We start from the raw sequence: 24,103 nt of genomic DNA on the forward strand, positions 1-24,103 counted from the left end.
TATTATTTTTTTTTCACTCTTAAACATGTTTTAGGAAGCCAATGATTATAAAAAAAACATAAGGTTTATGCATATTTTGCATTGGGGAGAAATATGGGAAAACATAGCAAAATTGCAATGCTGGGCATTTAGGGTTGCAAAATGTCACTACTTTTTTTAATACAGTAAGTTATTCAGTTCACAACACAATTCAACACACAAATGTACAGTATATGAAATTTCTTTATTCTGACTTGTAAGTGTAAACTCATAAAAAGTTAATAACTTTAAATATTTACAATTGTTAAAACAGATTTCTTTGCAAAAGGACATCTGAATATTCTTAAAACTTGAGTTTACAGTTTCCTGTTTTTTGCAACGCATCTTTTTCTTTTTGGGAGCTGATGACCTCTCTTCAGCTGTGGGTGGTCTGCCTCTCTTTGCAGTATTGATCTGAATGAGGGAGGCAGCCAGCTGTGCCTGGAAGTGCCTCCTTTTCAGAGTGTCTTTTTCTGGGATTTGCAAGGCTTTGAGATCACACCTGTACAGCAACCAATCATTGACTACTCCACGTATGATAGTGTGCCAGAAGATATACAAGTACCAATGTTTGGACCTGATGTTCAGCTTGTACTTGGACTATTAAACTTTGTGTCAGCAAACTGGAACCTTTTTTGTTTAGACTTAAGCAAGCTGTGAGAGTTAATATGCAAATGTTTCCCACCAAAACTGATGTAGTGAGAACATGCCTGTGTAAGTGAGCTCTGAGTGTCAGCTACGGTTATGTGTAGTTTTTAACAGTATTTAATGAAAATGAGGTATTATTTGATTGCTTTGTAAAAATGTTGCAATTCTGCTGGGTCTCTGAGGGTTAAGTAACTTACCCAACATTGGTGTGTGTGTGTGTGTATGTGTGGGCAGGTTTAAGTGGTTTACGAGGACTTTTTTTAGGTTACAAACTGGTAATTACAAGGGTATTATGCTATAAATGTGGTTTATGAAAACATTTCTAGTGTCCCCATAATTCAAATCGCATAAAAAACATACTAAATGAAGTTTTATTGAAAATGTAAAAATGCAGAATGTTTTTTGTGAGGGTTAGTTTAGGGGTAGAGTTAGGGTTAGGGGATAGACACTATAGTTTGTACAGTATAAAAACCATTATGTCTATGGAGAGTCCTCATAAGGATAGCTGCACCAACATGTTTGTGTGTGTGTGTGTGATAAAGGCTGCAGTGTGCCACCCAGTAACCAATGCTGGTATTATATGTTTCTTTAACAGCTCCATTTTTATTTTTTATTTTTTTTTAATTAATTTAGCCTCTTGTAATGAGAACTGTTCTGTTTATCCTTAATTGAATTGCTCATTCAATTTCATGTACATTACAAATTCAGATATTAATGCAAATCTCTCGTAAACCTGTCTCCGTATCCTCCTCTCTCTCTCTCTCTCTCTCTCTTCTGTTTCTCTCTGTCTTTCTTAATCCTGTCCTCAATTTAATTAGAGGTGAAGCAGAGTTAAGCCACACGTTAGAGAAAATCACAGACATAACAGTCCAACAGAACTACATCGGAGGAGAAAAGAAAACAGAAAAAAGGGTTTATGACCAGGATAGTGTGAAAATACTTATCTGGTGAGTCTGGTATCTTGTGTGTAAATATGAGTCAATTACTGTTTTGAGCTATTCGCATATAACTGTAAATACTGAGATACTGAGTTACCAAACATAAATGCGCACAACAGCTTTCTATATTGTCATTAATCTGCTCTTCTTTTTGTTATCACTTTATCTGCTGTTATTTGTATTGTGTCGCACACTTTAACAGGAGCTAATGTTCGCAATAAGCAAGATGAGTTTAATCAAAGGCTTTCTAGCAAGTCTGTCCACTGTCGGACATTTTTGGAATGCTCTTGGGAGACTATTTCCAATCATGCCAGTGCAGCTCCTATCTACTTGAACGGGAAAAGACCGAAATCAACTAAATGGTTGGTCAAGATTACGATGTGAAATGACATATTTCATATCAGCAGTAAAATCTGACAACAGTGCTATTGTATAGCTAATGCGCATGCACATTGTCGAGTTGATTGACAGGTGATATCTGTATCTAAAAGGTGACTGGCTCTTTTACCTGTAAGGCGGGACTTCCTTTCTACATCCGTTGACCGTTGGCTGCCACTGGGCATTCCAATTTCTACCATTCATTTTAATAGAAGTGGCCCATCTCTGCTAAATAATCTCTGGCTTGATGTGACAGAGGCACGGTAATCCTTTGTAAGCTGCTTGATACAGTTCAAGGTCAGTGGGCATCACGACTACACATTTACTCTTTGACTGGTGTAAATTAAAATGACAAAGAGTATATTTATAGTCCTTGTATTGAAATTACCCATTTTATTCGCCACAATTTTCTCTAGTTATTACCTGCTTAACGTACAAACTCCGTTCAAATTTCCTTGTATGTATTTTCAGGCTTAGGTGTGTATTTTTTGTTTTTGTTTTTATCAACTTTAAGAAATGTAACAACATTCAGTATTCAAACCAACATTCTGTGTTATTAACGTGTCTGTCTACCGCAGGCACAGAAAATCATTTCAGGTAAAAACAAACAAATTATGAACTGCGATTGGTCTTTTCTTTAATCTCTTACTCGTTAGCCAATTGTATATTACTCTCAAATAATTCATGAGACAACGCTTTTCGCTTGCTTTGGCCAACAGTTACTTATGCTGCTTTCACGTGCTATCGGAATTATCGTAAATACGAGTTTCCCACTCGGAAGTTGCACATGAATTACCCCTCAAGTCATAATTACGACTGGAAAACTCTGAAATAATTTTGATACCCGAGTTGCCGAGATGGGAGGAGTCCTAAACTTTCAACATGGCGAAGGAGCGTACGGTTTCTGTAGTGAATGACAGGTTTTATTAATTTTTCTAAATACAGCTAATTGTTAGTGCTTACCGTTTTGATCAAATTAATTTAAGTAAAAATAAAAGTTGCTCAAGAAATCTGTATGAATGAACCTGGCGTCGTTCATGTTTCCCGTTCTTTCCGACAACCAAAGCACGTGAACACGACGTACGTAATTACCGTAATTACGAGATTCCGACTTGTAAAAAGCGTTCACGTCCTAATTACAACTTCTAAACTCAGAATTTTCTGAGAGCTCCGACTTGTACCACTTGACCGCTGCAACGTCATGCGGAAACACTCAAAATGGCGGCTTCAGCAGTAAAATGTAGTAAAGTAGTTATCTCGTTATATTTCTGTGTAATAATTCGTATAATTGACTATTGTTAATATCTTAATAAGGTAAAATTAATCTGAAAATAAATGAAAGACATACAATACAGTTTAATATAGCTAGCACAGAATTGGATAACCATCTAATGTTTAATGTCCAGCTAAATAAACTATAAGTTTATTAATAAAGCATTTGCATAACGACTGTTACTTGTATTGTGGTTTTGTCTATTGATTACTCAAATTAGGCTGTGTTTTTGTGATTAAATCTGATGGTATGTTCTTTATTGTATAGCATAAAAATGTGATTTAATGTGTTGTCAACAACATCATCTCACATAGATTCATTTTGTCGTTAATAGTGTTGCCATAGAAACGCATAATTCCGAGTTCCCCTCCCAAGTGGCGCTCACTGCAGAGCAAATGGGTGGAGCTTACGTCTAGCTCCTCCTCGCTAGACGTCCATCGAGGAGGAGCTACACGTTCAGAGTTGCCAACTCGTAATTACGGTAATTACGACATGGCGTGAACAGCTTTAATCAGTTGTATAAAAATTCACACGTAAAACACGTGACAACGTGCCCCAACCTGACATTTATATAATAAAAACACCTTCTCCTAAGAACATAGTTCAACCTTTTGGTTAAAATCTGTTCTCATTATATAGCTGACTTTTGCCTTATTGCATTTTATTTCGCTTGTTAACTTGAGAGCTATGCAAAATATGACAATTGTCATTTTAGAGTCCGTGTAATGCTTTACAATCCAATCCAAATGCAAAAACAGAAAAAAGGCTTGAAACTTTTATTTTTCATTTTATCCGGTTACTTTAAGAATGGATTATTGTCCTTTTAGTCAATTTAACTTTTTCTAAATTGTGACTTTAGAAATTATTTTTGAATAATTATCCTCAATTTCCAAATTTGTAATTTTTTTGACTTGCAATTTGCGCTGTGGACATTAGCCATTAGCGCGGGGTGTGGGTTAGGGAACGTACGTTGAGGAATAGTGCAACCCAGAGCTCTATAAGCCAATTTATGCCAAAGGCCATGACCCCAGCAAGACACAGTTGATGAGGTATTGGCTAAAATGACTGCTAGGGATTTCCAGCCATTCTCAATCGTGGAGGACAAGGGATTTAGAAGCTACACCCATGCTCTCAATCCAGTGTATGTTCTTCCAAGCAGGAAAACACTCTCCCAAACAACTATTCCAAGACTGTATGACAGAGAAGGTGCTTCACTGCAAGAAAGGGTTAAAAAGGCTACAGCAGTTTGCATGAGAATGGACTGATGGACATCCAGAGCCACCACTTCCTTCATGTCTGTTATATGTCACTTCATTGAAAATTATAAAATGGTGTCCTGTCTTCACACTTCAGAGAACTTGGCAGAGGAACTGCTAAGAGTGGCAAAAGAGTGGCAAGTAAAGTAACCATAAAAAAAATAAAAATAAATGAAAGTTTCAAACCGTTTATCTATTTTTGCATTTGGATTGGTATGGTCTGAAAAACTAATTGTAAAGCGTTACACGGACCGTTTTAGATGGGCCGTTTCTAGCTATTCACCTTTTTCCTGAACACGGAAGTGTTCCATGATTCGCCTGTTTTCAATTTCTGGTCTCCAGTGCTTTCAACCACATCTGCGTTTATTCTTAGCGGGTTAAGTGTTACATTTGTAGAAATTGTCAAGAAAACATGTGGTTCATAGTGCCGATACTTCATAGAGTTTAGTTGACTGTTTTTTTTTAAGTGACTCACCTGAGTATGAAGATTACATGAAGTGATGGTCTGAGGTTTGTTATGTTGATATCATTAACTACTTTTTTGTTTTTTTACATAACAACTGAGTTGTTATAACAGCTATCAACTGCACAAGTTGAGCATGAAATAAGTTTTTACTCCAAATAACACTTGAATGGTTGTTGTTCTCCTCCTAGATGGCTTGTTTCGGTTAGTCTTACATTGCGTCTGGAGACCTGAAACAGAAAACAGGCAATTAGAATAATCATGGTGCCGCCCAGTGGTTGCTCAGGAAAACTGTGGATAAATGGTATAAGCGGTTGCTTAAGGCCCCCAAGCCACCAGGGGGCCCCGAAAAGCAAGTTTATTTCTATTTATTTATTTTAAATATACTAAATGCTGCAAGTAAGGCTGTGCATTGTATAGTTATATATTGTTAATGTATTTGACATTTTTTTGTTAATTTATTGTCAATTTGTTTTGCGTTTTGTGTAGTTAATATGTAGTGTCATGATACACTTACAAATTCCATATTTTGTACATATAATGTTTAAAGGGTCTGTTATTGATTTGTTAATAAGATTGCTCAGCATAATATAAATCATACTCACAGGACAAGTAAACATTTGCTGAGAGAAATAAGCACAGACAATGTGGGACAATACAGAGACCCATTTTTACATAGACGACTGATTGACGACCATTATAAAATTACAAGTAGGATTTTGCTTGGGGCCCCCATTTGCTCAGAAACAGCCCTGAATTTTTGTTTTTATGATAAAATTCACTGAAATTACCATAATATGTGAATTAGGTGTTTGAAACAAATGTGCAAAACCACAACTAGAGAAACAAGCATATATGCAATTGGACTTTACTGAGATAAAGCCCTTGTGACAACTTCCCATCTTACAGAAAACTTTTAACACTATTCATTTGCTGCCTTGCAAATACTGGACTCTCTTTTCCAGAAAAGAAAATCTCATTTTTTATGTTAGGTTTGAATGGTTATTGGGACATTATGTGGTAGAACTTACATCCCATTTTACACTAAACATCCCCCTTACTTTTGCTCTTGTCAGAAGAGCCTTTTCTGAGATGTGTGGAAAACCTTCTCGCCCATGACCACTCTGCCCACTCTTTCTCCCAGGTGATGACTGAGATGGCCAAGGCACAGACCAATTCGGTGGTGTCCAGTGTGGAGTCCATGTTGGTGGATGCTGTCCGCATACAGGCACAGTGCAAGGAGCGCAGCACAGAGCTGGCTGCATCTGCAGCGGAACTGCATGAGGAGACCCAGAATCTGCGTGAGCACTGTCAGACCACACAGCTGGACATGGCCCGCCTCCGACGGATGCTGGACGATCTGCTGGATACAAAACATGCCTACGAGGCCCGTGAAAGACAGACCCGTAAACTCAGCAAGCAGCTTTAAAAGGCAGAAGTGATGAGAAAATACGAAGACCATAAGACATTAATACAGAGGGTTAAAATATATATTTGTCATTCATAACAAAAGGTTTAAATAATTTTCAAGTATTTAAATACATTTTTATTAAACATGCAGCCCTCTGTTAATTATACAAGCATTTCCCTACCTAATGAATTGTTCAGCACTAGTCAAGTCACTACTTATCATAGTCTATAACTTAAAAAAAATCTGTAAAAAAAACAACTGTTTACTCAGCTTAAGCTTAAGTTTTTACTATTCTTACTAATTTTAGTTATTGTTTAAAGTTACTGTTACTTTCTAAATCCTAAAGTTGTCATTAATAAAAACATTTCATTGGTCCTAATTAAACAGCACTTCAGATTTCATATTTTGGAATCATAACACATATATATATTTGTTCCTTAAAGGTGCTGTAAGTGATTTTTGCATGGAAAGGTATGCAAAACATTTTCCTACTCCCTGAAAGATATTAATTAAATAAGTGTCCTGAGATAGCTCACCGGTCTCTGTGACAGCACTAGACTCTGTAAACAGCAACAAAAATGTGTCTGCAGCCCGCAATCTCTGACGCTTTTGACCTGTCAATCATTTTGCCTGTTCTCATAGTATTGTAGTTGCAGCAAATTATTGAGGCTTATTGCCATTTTTTTGCCATGTTGCTCATAACAGTTGTCAGTTGAGGGTGCTATTTTGCTGCTGTTGTTTTTTTTACAACCATTTCTGCACAATGTCGATATCAATAAAGCTCATTTGGTATCTTTAGGTTTTTGAAAGAGGGGCGTGGCTAATTCAAATCAGTCTTGTGGAAGTAGAATGGCTAAAATTGCTTACAGCACCAAGTACAAAATTGCGGCTGTGTGGAATACCTGTAAGCCCTTGCGCTTGAATAAATAATGTATGTTTGGTCAAAACAAGGGAACATATGTAGAAAAATAATAATTGTTATTGAAAAATATATATAGCTAGTTTTAATTCTTATTCTTATAGTTGTTGTTTTTTTGTAGCTGGTTGATAGTTGTGATTTGTGTGAAGTCACCATGAGGGTGATTAGTGTTACTGTTGGTGAACTTGGAGCCTGTCAAATTTAAGCCATTCTTCTTTACTCAGTTGTACTTTACAAAAGTGCAGATTTATGTTCACCAAGAAGTAATGTGGAGAATCCAATGTGCTAAGTGGCTAACCTAGAGTCCAGTCATAATTTCCCTTATACTGTATAAGACGTGCTGTAATTCAATTTAAATAATAACAATGATACTTTAATCAAAGATGAGTTACAGTTGTGCTCAAAAGTTTGAATACCCTTGGAGAATTGGTAATATATGTACCATTTTTAAAGAAAACATGAGTGAGCAGGCAAAAAATTTTATTTTATTTCTTATGGTATTCATATTCAACTGTAGGTTATAACAGAATTGCACAATCATAAAACAAAACATGGCAACAAAGAAAAAAATTAAATGACCCCTGTTCAAATGTCTGCATACCCTTAGTTCTTAATACTGTGTATTGCCCCCTTTAGCATCAATGAGAGTGTGCAGTCTTTTGTAATAGTTGTCTATGAGGCCCCAAATTCTTGCGGGTGGTATAGCTGCCCATTCGTTTTGGCAAAATGCCTCCAAGTCATGCAAAATCTTTGGTCGTCTTGCATGAACCACATGTTTGAGATCTCCCCAGAGTGGCTCGATGATATTAAAGTCAGGAGACTGTGATGGCCACTCCAGAACCTTCACCTTTTTCTGCTGTAACCACTGGAGGGTCAACTTGGCCTTGTGCTTAGGGTCATTGTCGTGCTGGAAAGTCCAAGAGCGTCCCATGCGCAGCTTTCGTGCAGAAGAATGCAAATTGTCTGCTAGTATTTTCTAATAACATGCTGCATTCATCTTGCCATTAATTTTCACAAGATTCTCCATGCCTTTAGAGCTCACACACCCCCAAAACATAAGTGAGCTACCACCGTGCTTCACAGTGGGGATGGTATTCTTTTCACTATAGGCCTTGTTGACCCCTCTCCACACATAGCGCTTATGGTTGTGACCATAAAGCTCTATTTTGGTCTCTTCACTCCAAATTACAGTGTGCCAGAAGCTGCGAGGCGTGTCAAGGTGTTGTCGGGCATATTGTAACTGGGCTTTTTTGTGGCATTGGCACAGTAAAGGCTTCTTTCTGGCAACTTGACCATTCAGCTAATTTTTGTTCAAGTATCGTCGTATTGTGCTCCTTGAAACAACCACACCGTCTTTTTCCAGAGCAGCCTGTATTTCTCCTGAGGTTACCGGTGGGTTTTTCTTTTTATCCCGAACAATTCTTCTGGCAGTTGTGGCTGAAATCTTTCTTGGTCTACCTGACCTTGGCTTGGTATCAAGAGATCCCCGAATTTTCCACTTCTTAATAAGTGATTGAACAGTACTGACTGGCATTTTCAAGGCTTTGGATATCTTTTTGTATCCTTTTCCATCTTTATAAAGTTCCATTACCTTGTTACACAGGTCTTTTGACAGTTCTTTTCTGCTCCCCATGGCTCAGTATCTAGCCTGCTCAGTGCATCCACGTGAGAGCTAACAAACTCATTGACTATTTATACACAGACACTAATTGCAATTTAAAAAGCCACAGGTGTGGGAAATTAAACTTTAATTGCCATTTAAACCTGTGTGTGTCACCTTCTGTGTCTGTAACAAGGCCAAACATTCAGGGGTATGTAAACTTTTGATCAGGGCCATTTGGGTGATTTCTGTTATCATTATGATTTAAAAAGAAGCCAAACAACTATGTGATAATAAATGGCTTCATATGATCACTATCCTTAAATAAAAGACATTTTCAGATATTTTCAAAATCAATGACAAAATTTCACAATTTCTGCCAGGGAATGCAAACTTTTAAAAGCATAACTGTTAATATTACTTTAAAAATTAAGTTCAGTTTGCTTAAGCCAAATAAGTAAATTTACTGCTTTAAAAAGCATGCAAACCGATTGCCCTGAAATATCTAAGGTTAACTAATTACATTTTACAGTGTATGTAGTTCTGTGTACTCTCTGGTTTTTCTGTGGTTGATTTTGGATCCTCCACACATCTTATGGTGTAACAATTAAATAGAGCACAAAAGTCTGGTTCCAAAAGTAAAAATCCCATACATTTACTCCATAGGCAAATAGGTTTTTTAACAATTACTTAAACAGTAATCCTTTAAAAACAGACCTACTGTGGGCTCTGAGGTTGTTAATCAATGGTGTATGCTTCTGTTGAAGCCATCAGTCCATTTTTTTCAACGTAATATTTTTAAATGACATTTAATAGCGGAATTTGTGCTGAAGAACACACTACGCTACAGAGAAAGATCCACCAATCAGAGAATCACAGCAAACAGAGTGCGCCATACAAGCTCTGCAGCCACCTCCCACTTCCATGACAAAATTGAATAGATTTCCCTACACTCTCAAACAACTTATATTTTTACATGTACAGTATCTGTATATTTTGCAGTAAAATTAAAATATGCACTCACTGAGCAGATACGAGTCAGGAGCTTCAGTTAATGTTCACATCAACAATCAAAATGGGGAAAGAATGTGATTTCGATCGTGGCATGATTGTTGCAGGGGCGGATTATGACTAGCAAGGGCCAATTTTCTTTTAGGCCCTAAATTCTTTCTTTCTTACTGTTAAACCTGTAAACATTTCTAACTTCAAGCATTTAAAACTATTTTAAACTTTCAGACAATGTCCCATTGGTCCAGTCCGTAATTCACCTATGGATTGTTGGTGCCAGATGGGCTGATTTGAATATTTATGTAACTGCTGATCTCCTGGGATTTTCATGCACAACAGTCTCTAGAGTTTACTCAGAATGGTGCCAAAAACAAAAAAAATCCAGTGAGTGGCAGTTCTACAGACGGAAACGCCTTGTTGATGAGAGAGGTCAACAGAGAATGGCCAGACTGGTTCGAGCTGACAGAAAGGCTACGGTAACTCAGATAACCCCTCTGTACAATTGTAGTGAGTAGAATAGCATCTCAGAATGCACAACATGTCGAACCTTGAGGCGGATGGGCTACAACAACAGAATGTTTTTAGGACCATAGTGTTCGTAATAAAGTGCTCAGTGAGTGTATAGTTCCTATTCTTATTATCAACAACAACAAATCAATAGTTTTATATTTTTCCATAATTTTTTATTTGTCACTTGCAATGCCTCATGGTCACAAGATTTTGCACCTTTGTCTTTTTGTCTCATTTTCAAATAGTTTTTTGCTTCAAATTGAAGTTTGTAATGTTGTAATACACCTCAGAGCTGGTTGCTTTAGTTCATGGCTTAGAACTCTTCTGAAGGATTTTATGAAAAGCCTATATAAAAAAAAATTTTTTTTTAAAAGAATGGGAAATCTACTTCCCGAACCAATACAGCTGAAATAGTAGTGCTCTTCAAACAAACTGAACAAATAGAGAGTCGTCTGAAGTTCTTCCAAGGTAACATTCTACAAATGTTGTTGCTAGGGTTCTGCCCATACTAGTATTTTCCAACATTAACTGCATTTGTAAGCATTATCATAGCATCCAAGTACGCAGTTATCTAAAACACAGAACATATAGACACAGTAAGCACTTTAAAAATACTGGGTTGACAGATTTAATTGCATATACTTTAAAAGGTTCACACAACCTTTGACTCAAGCATACTGGGTAAACAACAGATTCTGTATTCATCAAAATCAGTGCATATCAATAAACAGTAGTTTTTCACACGCAAAAAAAAATAAAACAAGTTAAATGAAAATGCACAAAAATAGAGAAATTATTAGGCATTTAATGACTGAAATAAACAGTTCATAAACATAAAATAAACAACACTGTATGCTGCTGAGATAAGCGGAAGGACACTGTGTTTGAGGACATTAGTGCAGTGAACAGCACCTCAGATTTGGCAATTCGCCTGCAGAAAGCGGATATCATCACAGGCCAAATGATGAATTTATGTCCCTGTCATCCCAAACACACACACACACACACACACACACACACACACACACACACACACTCTCTCCAACCTCCGGTATATGCAGAAAAAAACCCCCATTAAAAATGGCATCTCTACTGGGCACGAGATTAATATCCAAACTCTCTCCGAAAGACACTCTCAAGCAGTTTTGCCTGTGTTAAGGATGCCAAGGACTACACATAGAACAAATGCCAAATTAGGGAAAATGGCACTTTGGGAGATTCCTAGCCCACAAAACAGGGACACATGCACCATCTGATATGATTTATAATGTAATACATGTAAGCAGACAGCAGAGGGTGAAAATGTTGAACAAGGCCATAGACTACTAGGCTTTACTTTTGTAAGACAGGTTAAAAGTTACAGTACAATAGGTTGGCTTGGGTTAGCGCCAACACAACCAGGTTAAATTGATTTCTATGCATTTTTTGACCATAGAATAAAACACTAGTCATGCACGTACATAAAACCACTAATGATCATGCAAAAACATATTTCTTGAAAAAATAGATATGCATTCCTCACTTTTATTTTTTATATCACTTTGCTTCTCTTAAAAAATTTGGACAATATTTTCAAAACGCTGTGTCTCAATCAGTCCAGGTCACACCACCAATCTGGCAACTGCACACTCTCACCTGCTAGGTCTGCGCTGCCAGCCACAGATCAGTAACCATGGCAACTAACCCCTGTCAATGTTAGTGAACAAAATCAAGACCGTATAATGGTGCTGCCAAAATCCTCTTTCCTCAGCTAGCCAACTGCTAGCCAGCAGCGTGACAGTGAGAGCGAGTGTTATGTATGTGTGAGCATGTGTGTGTTCAACTGGAATGAAGACTGTTTGTGTCTAGGGACATATATTTCACTGAGGACCTCCTGGACGGTTAAAGAAGGGCTCTGTTTCAGAAGGGGTGGCTGACGGATCGTCTCCTCCTGACCCGTTTTCTGATCCTTGTTTACGCTGGGCCAGAACCAGAACAGCAATGATCATCCAAAAGAAGAGGTTAACCCATACTGCTGTCTAAGAAAAGAAAGAACAAAATTTTTTTTTGCTAACATTGATGTTAAACATCTATTATGTAAATACCACATTTTAAATATGAAAAACAAAACTATGACATTTTTAGGGCTGTTGTTAGAGACTTGTCCTGACAGGTTGTGCACATGGCGCTTGTGCGTGGGTAACCGAATTTGCCTCCAGCTTGGGTCATCCTCCCCATTTACATTATCCTGTCCTAATAAAGGCACCCCCGTCCCTCCTCACACAAAAAAAATTATGAGAATCTCAGCCTAAGACACTGCTGAAAAATGACATAAAAACTTGACAAAACAAATAAAACATAATAATTGTAGATTAGAACTAATAACACATACAAATATAACAATGACTAAAGGTACACTATATTGCCAAAAGTATTCGCTCACCCATCCAAATAATTGAATTCAGGTGTTCCAATCACTTCCATGGCCACAGGTGTATAAAATGAAGCACCTAGGCATGCAGACTGCTTCTACAAACATTTGTGAAAGAATGGGCCGCTCTCAGGAGCTCAGTGAATTCCAGCGTGGTACTGTGATAGGATGCCACCTGTGCAACAAGTCCAGTCGTGAAATTTCCTCGCTACTAAATATTCCACAGTCAACTGTCAGTGGTATTATAACAAAGTGGAAGCGATTGGGAATGACAGCAACTCAGCCACGAAGTGGTAGGCCACGTAAAATGACAGAGCGGGGGTCAGCGGATGCTGAGGCGCATAGTGCGCAGAGGTCACCAACTTTCTGCAGAGTCAATCGCTACAGACCTCCAAAGTTCATGTGGCCTTCAGATTAGCTCAAGAACAGTGCGTACAGAGCTTCATGGAATGGGTTTCCATGGCCGAGCAGCTGCATCCAAGCCATACATCACCAAGTGCAATGCAAAGCGTCGGATGCAGTGGTGTAAAGCACGCCGCCACTGGACTCTAGAGCAGTGGAGATGCGTTCTCTGGAGTGACGAATCACGCTTCTCCATCTGGCAATCTGATGGACGAGTCTGGGTTTGGCGGTTGCCAGGAGAACGGTACTTGTCTGACTGCATTGTGCCAACTGTGAAGTTTGGTGGAGGGGGATTATGGTGTGGGGTTGTTTTTCAGGAGCTGGGCTTGGCCCCTTAGTTCCAGTGAAAGGAACTCTGAATGCTTCAGCATACCAAGAGATTTTGGACAATTCCATGCTCCCAACTTTGTGGGAACAGTTTGGGGATGGCCCCTTCCTGTTCCAACATGACTGCGCACCAGTGCACAAAGCAAGGTCCATAAAGACATGGATGAGCGAGTTTGGTGTGGAAGAACTTGACTGGCCTGCACAGAGTCCTGACCTCAACCCAATAGAGCACCTTTGGGATGAATTAGAGCGAAGACTGCAAGCCAGGCCTTCTCTTCCAACATCAGTGTCTGACCTCACAAATGCGCTTCTGGAAGAATGGTCAAAAATTCCCATAAACACACTCCTAAACCTTGTGGAAAGCCTTCCCAGAAGAGTTGAAGCTGTTATAGTTGCAAAGGGTGGGCCGACGTCATATTAAACCCTATGGATTAAGAATGGGATGTCACTTAAGTTCATATGCGTCTAAAGGCAGATGAGCGAATACTTTTGGCAATATAGTGTATATTCTCTCTCCAAAGCATGCAGGCATTAGTAACGAGATCTCATTCAGTTCCATTCTGTGTCATATACTTGGCGCCATCTCCTGGTAGCCATATGTAATTACAGTAAACAAACCTCTCTGCCCATATTTGAATGACTTTCAGTTCTGGTTGCAGCGATCTATATCCTAATACGATTGGTTTAGCGTTCCATGACTCTGGACAATGTACATCATTTCCAATGATATCATCTCATCCATGAAAGCGAACGTGTTTTTAGCCCAACACATCATGCCTACATCCATTGTTAAGTATAGCTTCTAAGCTTTAAAACGATACCTATTTTGTGTTGGTCAAGACTGTATTTTGATCATAATTTTTTCTATGTGGGCCTGCCGGCAGGCTTAAAGGCATAAGAAAGTATTTCTGCCTTAGAAGTTTCTCCATCATTTACAGATAAAATGAGAGCTTTATAATATGGAATTGATGTGTTGGGTGTTTTACACGGACACCTGTGCTGGTGCTTGAACAAAGTCCAGTAAGTCGAATTAAGTGTTTTGTGTTAAAATGTTAAGTCTGGCAGCCCTTGAAATTAGTCAATGTCTAAATGAGACAATGCAAATTGGTAAATAAAACACCTGCTTAGGAATATGCTGGGTGCTTTTTTACTCCGTATTTCTTTGTGCTATCCTGTGTATGTATGTGTGTGTGTGTGTATGTGTGTGAGAGAGAGTTCAGTTTTTTTTTTTTGGCTACCTCTGCACTGTGTAGGTTTGAGTAGAACTGGTTCCCATTGATAGGGCTCATCCAAGGCTTATTTTGTGCTTCTTCACACCTGCAAATGCACAAAAGTTCAAGCCCTCATAGTCAGTGTTCGAGGATAAATTATAAATATCATTAATAAACTAGTCCTATATGTCAATTGCTGTTGTTTTCATGGCCATAATCCTCACAAATCAGATGCAGTTATTGAGATCTCTCTCTCACCTGGTTATGTTCATGATCATTTCATGGAGCACAGATTGACACAGCTGGTCTCTGCCAATTTTCAGGATGCATCCCGTCACCAAGAGAAAGAAAAGGAAGACTCCACACATGCCAAGGGTAATGTTCATCCATAATTTCTCTCTGATACCAGACAACAACATCAGTCATTACACAATAAAGGCATTAAAAAACTAAGCCAGGGGCAATATGAATTGTAGTATGTATTTTTCAGATAAAAATGTGGCTTAATCACATCAAATAATGTCTCAGATCAAAGTGCTGTTTTACTGAGTTGGTGTAAGATCAGTTTGGAGTTTCTTTTGAAATCTATGTATACTGGACCATGAAATAACAGGAAACAGAAAAAGAGGTACCCTTAGATATCCTCTTTAACAAACATATGATCACATGATTTAATGAAATCTTGGACATACCTTTTCACCTCTCTATCGACACAGATGGTGTAGATCCAGTAGAAGGTAAGGGACAAGCAGAAAACAGCCACACACGCTGATATGGCTGACACAAAGTAGCACAGCGAGGGAGAACTGGATGAAAGCACACTGATGGAGGAGTGCACACGTACTGAACCATATAGCACACACTTCCCAGCAAAGTTACCCTGTACGAGCAGAAAGAAAGAGAGAAAGAGACTTCCGGCTTACAGGATTGGCCCATATATTGTTTTGACAATAATAAGCAATATTAAATTACCCTTGGTGAGCAGTATGCATAACATTTAAGATACACTCTAATGTTACATGTAAGGACATGCTTGATATGCTAACATAATCATTAATGGGAGGTCATTGAGTCTCTTTCACAACCAGACACATAATTTCCCACTCACACACACTCCTATTCTAACTCAGGGGTCGGCAGCCTATGGCACGCATGCCAGCATTGGCACATGGAGGGGTAATCACTGGTTTCTTTTTGCTTTCAGAACAACATGTGCTGTAATAAGGAAAACACCACCATTAATCCTTCATGATTTCCAACCCAGCATACAAGTACACCATCCTTAAACCATGGCCACATTCAAAATTACATTAAAAGAGAAAACATAAACCCACATCGTGGCGTTCAAAAATATAGTCTATTCAAAATATAAATTAATCCTGGAAAAATGTTTTGGTTTTTGCAGGTGTGATTCACCAAAAAGGGCTAAATAGTTGATGGGCTTATGAAACCGAATGACTTGCACATGCCGCACGAGACTCATCACACTCCTATTCAGTTGATGAAAACATGCTGCGTGATCATGAGGATTACATCAAGATGTAGATTGGAATGCAGGTGCATAAAACTTCATATAAGTAAAATAGCCTGCTCCTCTCTCGCTTGCTTGCTTGTGTGCTAGTGATTACATGATTACAATGACATAATATAAGAAATATTTAAGATTCAACACAATTTCATGATCAGTAATCAAATAAGCAAATTTGAGACATGAACTGTGTTAACTCATTTTGTACAAAAAGGACAGGTTTTCTTTCATTAAAGCACTTAAGATGCTCTGTGAAAATTCACATGCAGAATCATGATTATATCATAATCATTGGGTTTTGCAAAAATGTTATGCTGATAATATCATTTGTAATGAAAATAAACAATTACATTAGGAAAAATGCAAAATAGAAATATGTGTGGACTCAAACTTCGGACAATCACATCCATGCACTTGTTATTTTTGTTGTTTTTTTGGCATAGCCATTGACCAGGAAAATAAAAAAATGGCACTCCATGTCAAAAAGGTTACCGAACCCTGTTCTAACTCATCTGACTTCAACAGTTACTTACAGGAGCATATTCTCGAGATGGATATAGCTGCAGGCCGGAGATCTCAAAAGAGGGCAGAATCTCCAAAAGAGGGCAGGGTTACTCCAGGAGAGGGCGGGGTTACTCCAAAAGGGGTTTGCGCCAACTCCAAAAGGGGCATCACTTCCACTCTTGGTTAGAGTTAGGGAAAGGGTAAGGTTAGGGGCTCCCTATATCTTTGCTGGTGGTTTGGAGCTCCTGCCTCTTTTTGGAGCTCTGCCTGAAGCTATTTCCTTCTACCCTAAAGCTCAAAGTATACTTCAGTACAGGACGAGTGATGCAAATTTCATCATCAGCAGAGCGCTCGAGCATTGAACATACATGGTACGATTTTTCTAACCACGCGTACACTGAACGCGCTGTATGTGCAAACACCTGGAATTATTTGCGCTAATTAGTGGGTCCACAAGGTGGCAACAGTCAAAATTGAGCCATTGATAGATTTAATCACTGCTGAACAACAACAGTGGATGTGCCTGTCACGAGTGCGTGTGTCAGGAGATACCTGCTTTATAACACTCGAGTCTGAAGGAATATAAAGACAGCTTTATGGGTCTTGAAGATAAATAGTCCAGTCTCTCAGAGCAGTCGTTGATGTCGCAGTGTATGCGCGCAGTCAAATTAGGTATACTTTGTAAGGCTTGCGTTTGACTGCTATGTGTTTCCGTCAAAACCGAAGTATACTTTGGGCTTAACCTATGCATTTCCCTAACTCTAACTGTGTATGGAAGTGTCGCCCCCTTTTGGAGTTGGCCGAGCCCCCTTCAGGAGTAACCCCACTCCTTCTGGAGTTAAGAGGTGGTCTTTTGGTGTTTCCGCATCGTTTGGAGATCTCTGGGCTGCAACAATAGGTGTGTTCGACTTCATGCAGCACTGCGCAGACCAATCGGCGCCTGACTTTAAGCAGTGCATGTCGGCTTCAAAGTACCATAAGAGTGAGATGAGATCAGCTGGCTGAGTCAGGCAGTGCAGTTGCTCTAAAGCGGCCGCACAAGCTCTAATGACAACACAGCTTAAGCCAAGTGCACACTACATGACTCCAGCTCATCTCCTTTGATGTTTTGAGTCAGCTACGAGAAGTTTTAGATCTCACAACGAACAGTCTTGAAGTATGCGCACTCCTGCGATATGCTGAGACTACTCGTAGGCGCTACAACGGATTTCAAACTTTCCTTATATCTAGACGTCTTGTCGTCAGGAATGCGAACTGTCCCGACGACTGAGAGACAGACAACGAGCAACAGCCAATGAAATATAGAGAGAGCGCAAGAGGAGAGAAATGTATTGGGAAGCAGGAGACAAAAATAATTAGAAAATAAAATAAAACATCACCTACATCCTACCCACTGTCTTTATTATTTTCAGCTGTTTTTCTTTGCAAATAAGCACAAAAACAGGTGATAGCCATTTTCATGTTTGTAGACATGTTATCAAGAATAAGCTGCACGAGTTTGTGAATTAATTTTGTTTTCTTAATTTTTTTGGACAGTTATTTGCAGATTTAAAGCAAATAAGCATACGATCTAAAAATTTAAAAAAGCTAATGCATGAACATGCACAATAGGGAGACATAGGGAGACAGTTTCAGGTACTGCACTAAAATAACTGAATACTGCTCTAAACATCATGTTTGTGTATAATTAAGAGAAACTGTGCGCGTGTTTTTAGCACTTTCTTTTTTCTTCGTTTACGTCCAGGTGTAACGGTGATGTATCTCGCTTGTACACTTGTGATCAGATCAACCAAAACGCATCTCTACGATCAGCCTTGTTGTGTGTGCACCAAAACAATGGAAAACAAGACTGCAATTTGCAGGACGCTGACTACAAGTCATGCAGTGTACACTACGCTTTATTTGCGATTTATTAATATGTTACACATAATAATATATAACCAAATCAATAGATTGTGAAATTTAAAAAAAAAATTCTTATCTTATAATTTGCAAGCTATCTGCACCAAAATTACTTAACTACAACATTACAAAATATATTACATATTTACACACTTTACAATCTTATATGCACAACAGCAATTATGAGGGAACAGCTGTCAATTACATTTCTGTGCAGTCTAAATATACACTTCTTTTCCTCAAAAATACATTTGTCTTAGCAGTTTTGTGTTAGAGCATTTAGCTAAAACCAACTTCCTTAAAACATGTCTTTAATGTGTGAATGTTTTTTTTATTATAAATATTTTCATTATTTTTTTTTTAAGCCAGACAAGTTATTTTTTTATGTAATGTGCTTATCATAATACACATTGGCTGAGTTCGGAATGGCATACTTCTACTACCTATACTACTTTTATTACGTTTGCCATGTCTGTCTATGGCAGAAATAGTAAGCGTAGTATGGTAGAATGCAGGGACTTGCCATCCATATAAGCAAGGTAAGCAGTGCTTACCTAACAGAAGGGTGAAAAGAAAAATGACACTATGAAATATTTAAATACAATTGTTAGTATAAACTACCATTTTCGTTCAAATTCGTCAGCTTTCATCTCAGCTAAGCACAGTGGTGGGTGTAATGCATTACTAAATAAATAATTACTGTAATTAAATTACTTTTTCATTTAAAAAAAGGAAAGGGATTACTCTTAATTTTTCAGTAATTTAATTACTGGACATATAATGAACACACCATGGTATGTCAAAACAAGCACTTCTGGAACTATGGTTCATTATATGATTTAATGGACATAAACATGCTAGGCTCAATATATGACAATCTTTATTTTGCGTGCTATGCAGGGGTGTAAAGTAATTGAGTAAAAATACTTAAATATTATACTTAAGTATTATTTTTTTGGATTTGTACTTTACTTGAGTGCAATTTAAACGAAATACTTGCACTTTTACTTAAAAAAATTTCCAAAGAAAAAAATAGTACTTTTTACTTCTTACAATTTTATTTAAAGGTGCAGTATGTAAGATTCAGAAACCCTTGTTATTAATGACACCTGTGGCCGTTAAGTGAACTGCAGCCAGCTACCTGAAGCTCGTGCTCATGCACACACTCCATAGGGACACAAGCAAGCATCGGCCAAAACAATGACGTAACGTACAAAGAGACTGAACTTGATTCACTGGCATCATGCTGACAGATGAGGTAGCATAATTAAAATTACACAGTTATGATTGTTTTACTACAAACTTTGAGACTAAACTAAAACTACTTATCAGCTAACATAGCATACTGATACACACATACAGCTACATACTACCGAACTATACCAGACAGTTTACTGTTGCACTGCACTGTTATGTTGCACTATTGTATGTTTTGTATGTCATATGTTGTACTACAATCAAGAAACCAGCATATTTGACCAGAGGTCAAATGGAGTGTCGCAATGTGGCTGTGTGGAGTTCTGACCATCTGCAGAGGCGGAATTACGGATCTGATTTAAGCTATGGATTGCCGAAATTTTTTTGCGACTAGACCGTATGTGACCGCTTGACTGAATGTGAAGTATTCATTCAAAACTATGAGCACGAATTAAGAGACACTGATGTTTTTTGTCCTAAACTTTATTCTAAATGCCTTTTTTTTTATCTTTCTCTATGTCTCAAGCAGCTGGGTGCTCTGACATCACAATTAGTGAGGCACTCTCTAATGCAACGAACATTGCGTGACTGTGGCAACGTTTTTGCAAAATAAAATTATGTGGTTCATTACACATCTGAAGGCAGTTCTGAAGGGAAATGAAAAAAGATTACCGTTCTGTCGAGATTTAAATTAACAAAACCGACCTCCCTACCCTAAACCTTAAACCTAACCGTTAGTGTCATAAAAAGCAAAAGATGAAAAACACAATTTCTGAAGCAACCACGTCATTTTGTGGTGTTTCTATGACACTTTCGGCTCACGTGTCGACTCGCGTGCTCTTCAGGACTCGTACCCCGGTCCTTTGTATCACATATGAAACACTATCAGTTGAGCTACCACGAAATTAGATCACACTTAAACAAGCTTGTAAATGCATTTGCTAATGTAATGCAAACATTAAAAGGGGTCATCCGCTATTATAAATGTATTTATATGTCATAAGATAGCATTGTGTGAGGAAACAGGGTGAAAAGTGTCTACGAACTGATAATCTGCTGTTTTACTCGTGGTTTGTGGGAAAATAAATAAAAGCAATTGTTGTAGAGCCTCTAGTGTTCATTTCACCAGGAAATGGTTGTTTTACAACAGGCCATATAAATCATTTTGCAAAAATGTAGTTATTGTAAAATTATTCTTTGACCAGGTTGCGAATGTCACTGGGGGAGAAATATGACAGTCATCAGAGACAGTAAAAAGGCGACTTAACAAACCAATCAAATTTCTCTCTCACACAATCTCCTCTCTTGATTTCATTCTAGCTAGGATAAAAGTTACTTTTTACTTTTTTTAATACTTAAGTACAATTTAATGTGAATACTTTTTTATTTTTTACTCAAGTATTTTTTTGGCTAGATACTTAAACTTTTAAATGAGTAAAATTTTCACTCAGTATCCATACTTTCACTTAAGTTTAATTTCGGAGCACTTTTTACACCCCCGGGGTAGGGTTGCACCAGCTGTGCGTAAGGTCTCACGTAAGTTGGGACGTAAAGTTCATATTAAGGGCTTAGTAACTACTAGTTAGTTTGTAACTAAGTCAGTGCTTAATTTGGTTGCACCACCTGTTCTTAAGGCAGGACTTATCTAGTAGGTCATAAGCTCTCCATAAAGTGATGCGTAGTCGCATAATATGACGTTTACCTGTATTGATCCAATAAACAGCCTTCAAATTTGTACACAGAAGTGTTAAAAAGCCGTGAATTTTAGTTTGATCTTCTTACGGTTAATGTTCAAACCTTGTTTGCTCACGTAAATGTCAGCTGTGATAAATTATATCCCTATTGAAATACGATACGTATTAAAAGTAGATTTGATAAATAGTATATTTGCCCTGTGTAAATAACAATATTACAGGAACTGTATCTAAAATAAATGAGGGGTGATAAATACTATTACAACAGGCTGGAAAAATATAAATTTATTCATTTTAATATCCTATATATATTTTGAATGTTTTGAAACTTGACACCAGGCGACGCATCCTGAAAACTGCACCGTTTGATCGGTTTCATACTGAAGAGCCGCTTAAAAGTACTTCTATTTCTCCTTCTCTCTCGTAAATGTAAATGAGTGTAAGAGTAAACATCATACTGAATGTCGAAATTATTGATGCCTGTCATGCAAAACATGAGCTCATTGATGTCATTAAATAAGTCTGCTTTTTTATTCCATCCGTTACTCCTGGTCTGAGGCTTCCATACATATTTAGTTCATACGTAGGGTTACGTCCACTAAGTTTAAAGGTGCTATATGTAATATTTTTACTGTACTAAATCATAAAATGACCATAATAGGTCATTAGAGAATTAGGAAACATGCTAAGTTGAAATACTGGCTTCTCCGATAATAATACTACAGCCAGTATATTATACTTTGAAGTTTCCCTTCGGGCCGGAATTTCTGTTTATGTTTTGGCCTGTGTGATCCCGCCCACTCACCAACAGTATTTCGACACCGCCGGGTTGCCAGATTTGAACAAGTTTGCAGGTAAACACCACTGCGTGCTGCAGCCATGGAACTGGATCAGAGATAACAGATTCCATCCGACCTAAAAAGCCTCACCAATCCGTCTAAAAACCACCATGACCTGAGGCGTAGTAAAACAAGGATAAATATTGGAGATGCCTTTTGAAGATGGAGACAGCTTAAAACCCAGGAATCATTTAAAACGGATGCTGAGTTGGCTAATTCTGGCAACCCGCACGAGATTCGAGTCTGGGGTGAGGCAGACAACTCTCCAATCTTTTGAATTTGGACTGCAGTACCCATTTCAAACGCTTGTTGTCAATCTTACACATTGCACCTTTAATCGTGCAACGCTCAAATATTTAGTAGTGCGTAAATTGTGACTTAGTGCCTATTTATGCCACAACTAGGCTAAGTTGTAACTTACGTATAGCTGGTGCAACCGGCCCCTGGTGATATGGGCAATATGACCCTCCTGAATTTAAAACAATTTGGTCGTGAAGTTCGCCAATTTGACAATTGTTTCCATTGACTTCTGGGTTCTAAGGCAACAATTTACGTCTATAACATTTCCGCGACAATACACCGTATAATGTGTTTTGGGCACGGCGTTTAATATAGTGTATTCAAAATATTTGATGCTTGCCCATTCTCAAAGTCCAATGCCATACCGAACTCGGCCATTGTTTCAAAGCCGTCGTGATAACGCAGTAGGTTTTTGATCAGGCATTACAAGCGGTTACCCCCCTAAGGACTCGATTTCACGGGTCGGGCAGATTCATTTGATCATGACACCTGTAAATATCGCCGATCGGCAAGGCGCACTAGTCGAACACATCTAATAAGTACTTGGAATTCTCTGCTGGTCACATGAAGAGGGAGAAAGTTGTTATTCTGGTACACTTTCAGTTTCTCTTAACTTCCGGGCAAAATATGACAAGGCAAAATATTCTAAACTTTATCATTTCTGGAAGCATTTTGTTCAGTCATATGACTATGACTATGTTTGGAGGCGATTTGTGAGCATAAAAGTGCTGAACATCTCCAGAAGAAAAATGTTTTTTAAATATAGGCTAGTTTTTGCTTGGATACTCCTTCAAAATATGAAAAACCTGAATCGTTAAAAAAATAAAAAAATAAAAGTGCATACATACATTGAAGCAAATAAACTAAACTTCACGCTGTTTTCCCTCCGAGTTCAACAACAAAGTTTGTAACTCAAATTTTGGAGTTACACAACCACTGTAAAGCACCGTGAAACACTTGGGGGGAAAGTGTTACATATCTTATCTTATAAATAACAAACAGGAGATACCTGTGAGATTGTAACGGAGGCGGCTGTGACGATCCCGCATATAAAACTGCTGCAGTACAGCAGCAACTCCAGCAGCAGAAGCCACGGCAGCGCCATGCCGTATGTGTGCGTGCGTGCACGTCAACTCTGCTATTTAACAGCCGCGGCGGCGCGCATTTAAACTCATGCGCGCAAAACGTATTATGAGTTAAGCACAAGCATGTGATCGCTCAAAATCATGAGGGGATAGATTTATTAAAAAACTAATTTAGAACCATTATAACTGGCCAACATATAGATGTTCATTACACTGGGAAGACTCGTGCTCTCAGGTGTTTCGACTTACTTTCAGGGTAACCGTCTCGGATTTCACCCAGTT

General features: G+C 38.2%; 1 protein-coding gene across 1 annotated transcript; it reads right to left on the bottom strand.

The window, feature by feature from the left end:
* Positions 1–11,036: 11,036 nt before the first annotated feature.
* On the bottom strand, positions 11,037–23,877 carry LOC127455818 (transmembrane protein 179B-like). The gene is made up of 5 exons (XM_051723973.1): positions 23,746–23,877; positions 15,465–15,652; positions 15,031–15,171; positions 14,800–14,878; positions 11,037–12,440 (listed from the first exon to the last, which is right to left on the bottom strand). Exons 1-5 carry the CDS (start codon positions 23,839–23,841, stop codon positions 12,282–12,284), a joined length of 663 nt encoding a protein of 220 aa, XP_051579933.1. The 5' UTR covers positions 23,842–23,877; the 3' UTR covers positions 11,037–12,281.
* Between the last annotated feature and the right edge of the window lie 226 nt (positions 23,878–24,103).

The sequence above is a fragment of the Myxocyprinus asiaticus genome, chromosome 2 (genome assembly GCF_019703515.2).
Source record: "Myxocyprinus asiaticus isolate MX2 ecotype Aquarium Trade chromosome 2, UBuf_Myxa_2, whole genome shotgun sequence".
Classification (NCBI taxonomy): domain Eukaryota; kingdom Metazoa; phylum Chordata; class Actinopteri; order Cypriniformes; family Catostomidae; genus Myxocyprinus; species Myxocyprinus asiaticus.

What these genes read in the sequence shown, in the direction of transcription:
- LOC127455818 (XM_051723973.1), bottom strand. Translation starts at nt 23,841, where the DNA reads ATGGCGCTGCCGTGGCTTCTGCTGCTGGAGTTGCTGCTGTACTGCAGC. An exon ending in CCTCCGTTACAATCTCACAG is followed by an intron (nt 15,653 to 23,745) that starts GTATCTCCTGTT and finishes CTGCTCGTACAG; the next exon opens with GGTAACTTTGCTGGGAAGTG. An exon ending in GTCGATAGAGAGGTGAAAAG is followed by an intron (nt 15,172 to 15,464) that starts GTATGTCCAAGA and finishes GTCTGGTATCAG; the next exon opens with AGAGAAATTATGGATGAACA.